The 9199-nt window shown below is 55.6% G+C and overlaps 2 protein-coding genes across 2 annotated transcripts in view; both read left to right on the top strand.

Annotated features, from left to right (window-relative positions):
- Window positions 1-9199, top strand: part of LOC116822944 (T-cell surface glycoprotein CD3 delta chain) — a 341703-nt gene that overhangs the window by 77628 nt on the left and 254876 nt on the right. The gene's annotated exons all lie outside the window — the stretch shown is intronic.
- Window positions 3868-9199, top strand: part of SCN2B (sodium voltage-gated channel beta subunit 2) — an 11319-nt gene continuing 5987 nt past the window's right edge. Inside the window, exons 1-2 of the mRNA XM_032777185.2 lie at window positions 3868-4098; window positions 8626-8792. Of these exons, the coding sequence (XP_032633076.1) occupies window positions 4029-4098; window positions 8626-8792 (237 nt within the window). The 5' untranslated portion in view covers window positions 3868-4028. The remainder of the gene's footprint in view (window positions 4099-8625; window positions 8793-9199) is intronic.

Genomic DNA, 9199 nt, shown 5'->3' with positions numbered 1-9199 from the left:
CCTCTTATTTCTGAGCGGGTTGGCGCCCTGCCCTGGTCTCTTTCCTTGCGCTGGGGCTAGAACCCTTCCCCCAGAGCACAGCCTCTGGCTCAGCCTCTGCTGGGGCCAGCTCTCCGCCAGGCTCTATCTATAGCTGTTTGACACCTCCACGTGCAGTGATCTGAGATGGGCTCGCTCCATTCCTGGAAAGGATGGGGGACCACTCCCTGCTCCTAGCCTGAGCGCTTGCACATGGGCCAATGCAGCAAAAGTTGCTCTTTGCTGCAGTCGTTTGTTTCACATTGCCACCCCACTCGTTTTTTGTTGGTGAGGCAGACTAACCAGCTTGAGTGGCTTAAAAATATGCCAACAAATTTTTATTGAAGTTGAAACAAATATCAGGCTGTAAGTAATGACTAAGGGCCTGTTATGTCAGAGCTAACAGTGCTCCAGCCAGGAATGCCTGGGGCTATTCAGTGTAGCTGGGAGACGTCATGCTACACAAGCAATAGATCTGCTTAGTGATTTAGTATAGAACAATCCTGTACTTTAATGAACAGTCTGATACTTCAGGTGCCTTCTCTCTGGCAGGGTCACGAGGCCCTTTACAAACTGTGTGTGTACACGCTTCCCTGTTCGTGTCCCACAGTTCTGCTAACCTGATTTCAGGGCGAGTCTCATGCTATTTGGTTTGTCTTGAAGTCCCGGCTCTGGGAGTCCTGTCACTGTGTGAGAATCTCAGCTTTTGTTTAACAAGAGAGAGATGCTTCTAGCCCTCATGATTGCAAGGAAAAGCTTGAAAATGTGACCCCAGTGCAACCTAAAGGCTTAGACATTTGAAGGCAAAGAAAGCAAAACCCTACCCCAAATCTCACAACTTTTAAGCCAATCTCATGATTTTGGGGGTCCGATTTGTGATTTTCGACTGCCTGGACCTGGCACCACTGGCGATGGTGCCAGCGTATCAGTTCATGGCAGTTTCCCTGCCTGCCTAACTGAGCAATGGACTGTTGCCAGCATAAGGGCAAGGAAGGAGGTGCTGAGCACAGCTGGGAGCCTGATCCTGCACGAGTGCTGCTGTCCGCCAAGTCCTGCCTGGCAGGAGGGAACAGGGAGCTGAGCACCTCGCTAGCCTGATGAGGAGCCTGCTCCTCGGACACGTGTGCTCCTGTCCTCTTTTATTCCCTGAGCTACTGTGAGTAAAGGACTGACCATGCAAGTGGTTGGACCTCTCCCTTGCTCAGTGAAGGTGGCCTCTGCTCGGATGGCCTTAACCTGTTCCCCTTTTTGACCCAGCATGGTTCAGGGGGATGTAGTAGAGAACACAGGGGCTCACCCTCCCACATCCTGGGGACCAGCACCCCTGTGCTCCCTACTGCACAGGGATCAATACCACCACGCAAACTATGCTGTGTGGGAAAGGGGAACAGGTTAATGCTGTCCACGGAGCAAAGGCCACATGCTTGCATCTCACAGGCTGGTTTTCATGTCACAGTTGGGACATGCTGTCTGCAGCGATTCCCATGCCCTGGCTTCTCCCAACACGTGCATTCCACGGATGATGTATGAACTCTCCCCAGCTTCAACCCACTAAAGCCCTTTCCTGTGTTGCTGTAGGCTAGAGCCCCTTTCAGTTCAGAGGCATAGGAGGGGAGGAGCCAGGCGATACACAAGTGATTCACTGCCGGGGGGCTGCCCAGCAAGCCTCACTCATCCACTGGGTGCCTGGGTTTCACCAAGCTGGGCCCATACGTTAGGGAATGTGTTCTGTGGGAGTGTTCCCTCCGCTCCCCAGCTGACGAGCCAAAGTGCAGGGCATTACTTGTGAGTCCTGCAGCATCAATTCCCTCCCCATCCGTACTCATTTGCCCCTGGGTGTTAGATTAGATCCTATTCCCTCATCCCACCCATCAGTGAATTCAGTGCGGGTGAAAAACCGAGGGGCTGACCGGGTGGGCTACTTCCAGGTATGGTGGTGGCAGGTGCTGGGTGAATGCCCCTATGCTGCTCCCTACTGAGGGAGTGAATGTCCCAGTGGAGCACCAAGGCCCTGGAGAGCCCATCAGCCTGTTTGAGGTCAAGGTGCAGAGTCAGTCTGGACATGCCCAATGGCATGAGCCATGGAGTAGCTGGGAACTTCTTGTAGCCATTCAGGTCGGATGCTCGCCCTGCTCCTGAGCCCTCTCTGTCTGCCCCCTCTGCACCGACTGGGATGAACACCTGTGAGTGTCATGCTGTCTGGGATGGGGGAAGTGAGCGCGCACCCTTTGCTGCAGCCAGAGTTGTTCTCAGAGGCCACATGGAGCTGTGAATTCCCTGTCTGGGCTGAGCCTGGTCTCAGCACCGCCTGGCGTCTGCTGCACGTGGAGAGCCAGGGAAGGCTGTGCTCTGCAAGAGAGAGAGGCCAGAGATGGGTAAGCTCCATCCACAGGGCTGGAGGAGAATTCTGCCCCCAGAGCGTAGGAGAGGGGCTCATTGCTGCATGTCCTGTCAGCGGGGAGTCCCAGATGTGTGTGGCTGATGGTTCCCGGGGTGGGGGATGAACAGAGTTCAGATGTGGGCTTGGGGCACAGGAAACGTGATGCAGGTGACATGCACCTAACTGACCCGTTAGAGCAGGAGCTCTGTGCAGGGGAGGCCCAGGGCTGTAATAGCAAGGGGGCTGCTGGTCAGCACTGAGGCACGGGCAGAGCCGTGTGCGGCTAGCTTGCATGCTAATAGCAGTGTCGTTTCTCTGGCTGGGCTACGTTTTCCCCAGTGCTCTGAGTCCCAGGCTGGGTCCTGGCTGGGGGGCAGGAGCTGAGTTCCCAGCTGTGTTTCAGTCTCCCCTAGGCTGAGAGAGATTTTCCTGGCATGTCTTCATGCCAGTGGGCAACAATCACAGCGCTCATGTTCCTCTCCAGCCCTTAGCGAAGGGAACTGCATTAGCCCCAGAACTTTCTTCCAGGAAAGCTGCCCCCACTTCCAGCTCTTAGTAAGAGCCTGTACCATGGCTCTGCGCTGGAGATGGCTGCATTGCCTTGGCTGGCCGGCAGGGCCTGGTGGGTTACTGACTCCTGGGACAGCAGTGCTCAGGGAGCTGGCAGCGGGGTGGGGAGATGTTAAGGAGGGTGGATGGTGGTTTGCAGCCTAGGGCTTGGATACCACAGCCTCATAATGGCTCAGCAAAGAGCCATTGTTTCCTTCTCCTTTTGTAGGGAAACCCCAGCTTGGCCCTGACCCAGCCCTGTCAGAGCCCAGGACAGCGTTTGCCCTACCAGGGCATCTTCTCCTTACCCCACTACCAAGCAGCTATTATTCCAAAGCTCTGGCGTTCCCCAGGAAAGCGTGATTGGCAATCAGGCCCTTGCCCATCTTCTGCCTCCAACTCAACACACTTGTGCAAGGTCTAGCAGGAAGTAACTCTCTGCTGTAGGGAAGCCAGGCGGGGCTTGGGAAGCTATGAGATAACACCCAAGGTAACAAAGCTGCCACAATGTAAGGAGTGGTGCGGGTTAAGCTGGGTCAGAACACAGGCCCTATCGCTCAGGTATGTGCTTAGCTAAGGTGCTAGTCACCAGAGCACAGTGGGAGTCTCAGTGGGAGGAATAAACGCTACAGATTACTTAGGCCGGAAGGTGAAGAGAGACTAACAGTTTGCAGTAATACAATCCCTCGTGCCCTCCCCACAGGTATTAACTGGCTCATGAGAAAACCCACCCTGTTCTTTGATAAGGTGGCAATTTTAAACAGGATCAGGTGCCAGAACCACCTCCCTGAGTGCAGAGCAGGAGAGAAGCTGAGAGCATGTTCCTTTGCTTCTGAGGAAATTTTGATGCCCTCCCATGTCCTTTGATGAAATCCACCAACCATAAAATTTACTGATTTTTTTTTAAATAGCTGCAACCTTCCAGCCGGCCATATTGGAGGTTGGGAAATAAAACAGCTCTAGAATTATGTGGGTCTTGGAAATAACCCAGTGCACTTGAAAAAAACAAAGCCAAACAACAGCAACAAAAACCAGCCACAACAAACACCACAATCTTCGCCCTACACAAAGGTCCTTGAAAATGAGCAAGGAGCCTTGGGTTCTCCGGCCCACCTTGTGCCTCACTGGGCTCAGCCTGCTTGTCTCTCTGGGTAAGTGTCTATTGCACATCTTGCATGCAGGCATCCGACAGGGACCCAGCAGCCCACAGCTGGAAAGCACCATCCTCATTAATGCAGCTTCATCACCCCCAAACATACTCCTGGGGAAGGGGCCTGGCGGGAGCGCGAGGGACGTGGGGCTGGCTGCTGCAGGCGTGAGAACTGGGGACAGAGAGGGGCTAATGTGCAGGTTTTATTGACGTTACAGATGAGAAAGTAACCTTTTTTAAAAGTAGGCTCCGTGGCTGTGCCTGCATTTCTGAGCTAGCCAGCGTGTCTCACCAAAGCAGCCTGCTGTAGGTGGGGTAGCGCCTGGCGCAGGTGGAATGGCTGGGGATGTTGCTCCTTTGCTCAGATCTAGCAGGTTGAAAAGCAAAGAGTCTAACGTGTGTGGTGTGTGTTCTAATGCAATCGAGGGGCTGCCCCTTGTTTTGTTGGCTGCTGGTGGGGAGCAGGGTTTGCAGCATGTTGGGCTGTTGGGCTCCGTTCCTTGCTTTTCTGCCCTGCTATGGAGCCAGGAATGTGTGTCAGCAGCTTTTTGTTTGTATTGATTCCCTGCAGGCAGGAGACAGTCAGATTCAAACATAAGTAGTATTCCGGGGGGGGGGGGGGGTTGAATGGCGCTGCGCTTTCAGACACATTGGGACATGGAGGAGAAAAATGACAGCAACTCCCCATCTTCAGCAACTAGGAATCCTGCCTGTCGTTCGCTTTGGAGAGGCTGCGTGTAATGCTACCCCCAAGACTGGGGGAAAGGGGTGTAAGGGGACAGGGCATGTGGGGCAGGGTGGAGATCCAGGAAGGACGCAGTCCAAAGCTATCAGCAGCAGGGACTCAATGGACCCCGCATTAGCAGGTCTGCTGGCAGTGCCCATCAGCCCTGGGGAAGGAGCCCATGTTGCATGCTCTGATGTTTGTACGGAGAGGAACACATGTATTTACACTGAGGAGCTGACTGTGCCACGTGGTGTCCCCTGTGTCCTCTCCCAGGAGCCCTTAGCTGTGACACTGTCAGACCTCAGCCAGGTGACTAGCGCGGATGTCGCAACCCCCTCTGACTTCACTGAGAGAGCCCCCAGGGAGACTGCATGGCATCGCCTTTCCCACGGTCCCGGGGGGGGTCTCTGGGGGTCATGCTTCTGAGAACCCCATGGCCTGATGTGCCCACAGACCTGTGGGACAGGTCACCCTCAGGGTTATCGGACAGGGAAAGGCACCAGCCAGTCTCAGTTTAGGATTTTCCACCTCCCTTACTGAGCTTGTCACCATCGTTTAGTGACCGTGTTGACAGGCTGGTCAAAGTGTCAGGCTGGGCCCGCATGAGCTGAGTCTGCAGCCACGGCCTGGCCAGAGCCTGGAGCATTGAATGCACCTGCAAGGTTTTTTTGACTGAGCCTAAGCCCATGTTGCAAACACTGCCCAAGCCCCAGTGCTGACGGTGCTGGCCAGGTCAGCTCAGCGCGCCCCGCTAGAGCAGAGTGGGGTGGAAGCCTGTCTGACAACTGCTGCAGTAGCTGGAGTGGTGCAGGATGCTCTGTTCTCAGGTGCATACTTTACCATCTCCAGCTTCCTCCTCCAAGTCAACATGGATCCCTTGGGCCTGGTGCTAGGGATTCTTTCCTCCCTCCCTCTCTCCAAGAGGCTGGGCTGAGGCTCTTCCCACAGCCTGGCATTCAGCCAGCAGGAATCATTCCCCAGGGCACACCTACTGCCCGGGCTGGCTTTCGCCAGCACTCACCATGGTGCTCTCTGAGCATCCCTCTGGCAGCACGGCCTGTCGCAGCAGCCCTGACCTGGACTGGCCCTGGCTGGGTTTGTACACGGTGTGTGCTGTAGGGTATTTAGTTATGGAACTGCTATGGCTTCATTTTTTGTGTACAGCACCTTTAAATCTTTAAAAGCACCATCTGCAGAAGCAGGAACAGTTTCCAAAGGCATGGGCACAGAGGAGACTCCCCGCCCCATGGCGCTCAGCTCTTTCCGATCTCCCCTTTATTGGAATCCGTCAGCTCTAGGGCTGCTCTTCACATGTGGGATTGAGATGCCAGGGCTTAGGTTTGGATCTCACTTTTCCAGGCTCTGTTCGAAGGAGCGGCTTAGCCTTCCCCAGAGCAGTAACCTGGAAGGATGCTACATCGCTGCTGATTTGGTATCTCATAATGATCAAATGTGCTCAGCTTACAAGACAAAAGGTTTCCTAGCTGCCACTGCTGCAAACCCAGCTGTGCATCTGCCTCTTCCCCAGCACCAGAAACTAACGGGCAAGGAGCAAATTAGCTGGCTCAGCTACACCAGTGTCTTGGTCAGCAGGTTCCCGCCACACGGTTTCAAGCCGAAGCCAAGATGGTCCTGCATTGTCAGACAGGCCCTGTTCAGCTAGGCCAGCCAGCTGTCTGCTATGCACATGCAGCCCGCTCCCATGAATCCTGGCCTGGTTCTGGGTTCCAAGGACGACTCCTAGACACACTGCCCTGGCCTCCTGTGTGAGGTCAGGCCCGTGTGCCATGGCAGCCCGTAGGGGGGTGGTGATGGGGCTGGGCGCAGAGACCCAGCTTTCCGTGGGGCTGAGCAGTGCAGTTCCCCGCCGCCAAGCACAGCCCAGGAGGGCAAAGCGCGTTGGCAGAAATGCCTGGCAGAAGCCTTCGGCTGCAGGTGCTGAGCGGCCCCTGTCCTGCACAAGCCATAAACGCAGTGAGTCAGACCCTCCTGCTGGGGCTATGTCCTGGGGGAAGCGGCCCCTGCTTCTGCTCGCACAGGGTCTCCAGCCCCTGGCTGCCTCAAGCATTGCAAGTGGGGGGTGGGAGTTATGAATCTGGTGCTGGCTTGGCTGTGCTTGAGACCGGCATGCGTGTCAGTCTCCATAGAGCAGGGCTCTGCAGCGCTGGGCCAGGCTCCAGGCTGCAGCAGGGAAGGGGAACTTGGGCCTGGTGGCCTGTTCAGCCCTGGGCCTCTGCTGAGTGGGTAGGGAGTGCGTTTCTGTGACCCAGATGGTGAACCAGGACCCACCTGCTCATTACGCCAAACCCCTCCCATTGTTCACTGCATTGGGGTGCGCTGCCCAGTGGGGAGAGGCCCGTGGGCCCCCCCCACTTTAGTTCCTTGGCCCCTTTCCTGCAGCCTCTTACCCTCTGCTTAACTTCTCAGTGCTCATGTAGCTCGTCCCGGTGGGGAACTGCCAGCTGGACTCTGCTGCACAGCACAGCCGAGCTCACTCCCCAACCAGAGCTGAGAACAGCAGGGACGACAGCAGAGAGAGGGGGACCCACGTAGTCCCAGAGCCGTCAGATGGCATCAGCTCTCGGGTTTCCCAGAACAGCCTGGGACCTGCGGGTGCTCTGGGGAATCCTGCCTTTACAGGCCTGGCAGGGAGAGTCAGAAAGGAGGAGTAAGCGAGCAGAGGGGAGACGCGCAGATCTGGCCCTGCTGTGAGCAGCATGAGCCACTGTGGTCTCTGCTCTCTCTAGTTCTGGATTTGGCCAACAGCGTGGGTGGGAGCCAGGGTGGGGCTTGGCGAGGCGCTTGGGGTGAGGGGCGCAGGGAGAGGGGGATGTGTGGGGAGCGGGAGGCAGAGGGAGCGCCATGCTGTGCTGCCCCAGGGCTGTGTGTGTTAATCTCTCCATTTCTGCGCTGCAGTGTGGACTCCACTGCAAAAACCAGCTCTGTCCTCCTTTGCCTGCAGGAGCAGCTGGCAGCCTGGCTGTTTGACTTCCAGCTGGAGAGTGTTGCTCAAACACCAGCTAAGGAGGAAAATAAAGTGAATCTGCATTTTCCCCGCAGCCCGCAGAGGCCAGTGCTGGCATGGGCTGGTCACTCCCCCAGTGCATCCTGCTGGGAATGAAATCTGATGAGCGCAGCCATAAATTTCCCCAGCAGATGTGGCACTGAGCCCTGCACAGCTGATGCTGCATCCAGGCCTCTGCATAGCAAACCTGATTTAAGCAGCGGTGAAGAGCATTCACCTGCAGTCAGTGCTGAGTGGGGAAGGGCCAGGAGAGATCACAACGCTGCAGCGCAGTCAGCGGGCAGGGGGGCAGTGGAGCATGGGGCTGTGTCAGGTTGCTAAACCAGGAAAGAGGCTTGTGTTTAAATCTTATGTAGATGGGTTATCCCTCTATCCCATACACACAGCCCTCTCTCTAGTCCTTTCAGCTCAGCTCTCCCTAAGGGGCAGACGGGCCAGTCTGGGATCAAGCTGTGTCTGTCTTTTGTGTCCGAGGCAGCGGGTACGTTGCACCCTGCCGCTGGCGAGGGGGGAGCTGAGAGGTCAGTGCACTGCTGTGGGCTGATTAGCGTCCCTTGGAAAAGCCCCTTTTCCTATGACCATGTCTGGAGTGCCACAGTGTCCAGAGTCCCACAGCAGCCGTGATGTGTGTGGTCCGCCCCCTGGACAGCTCCACCAGCAGGCCAGGCCCACAGCCCCCAAGGGGTGGAACTGACATTAGCACTTGCAATTTTCTGTATTTGTTCACTTCTTCCTTTCTTCTCCTCCCTCCTGTTTCATTCCTGTCTCCTCACCAGCGCCCTGTGGGCTGGGCATGGAGATCACGGCACAATCTACCATCAGTGCTTTGAATGGCTCTTCCGTGCGCCTCTCCTGCACCTTCAACTCCTGCTACAAAGTGGAGAACAAACAGTTCTCCCTCAACTGGACTTACCAGGAATGTGAGAACTGCAGCGAGGAGCTGGTAAGTACCTCCTGCAGTCCAGCCCTGAACCATCAAACATCATGAGCCAGGCCCGCCCCAAAATCATGAGACTGGCTTAAAATCATCAGTTTTATCATAAGTACTAACTTGGAGCTCTCGTCTGCCTTCAGAGCCAGCGGGATATATTAAATGAAGAAAAGTTATAAACTCTTGGTACAAATTGAAAGGGTAATGGATATTTAGGTGAGAACTGAGTGGAGCAAACAAGGCAATCTTCTGGGCTTAGCGCTGACAGGGACTGGTTTCTGCTGACCTCCTGCACCCAGTAGGTGGCGAACCAAGTTTGTAGTCCACCTTCTAAACTCAGCCCCTGAGCAGGGCTCGTATTATTCTGTTTTACAGCTATGCTGCATCTCCCTCACAACATTTTCCCACGGGCCCTTAGG

This window comes from Chelonoidis abingdonii, chromosome 18 (genome assembly GCF_003597395.2).
Source record: "Chelonoidis abingdonii isolate Lonesome George chromosome 18, CheloAbing_2.0, whole genome shotgun sequence".
Lineage (NCBI taxonomy): Eukaryota > Metazoa > Chordata > Testudines > Testudinidae > Chelonoidis > Chelonoidis abingdonii.
This window is presented reverse-complemented; position numbering and strand designations above follow the sequence as displayed.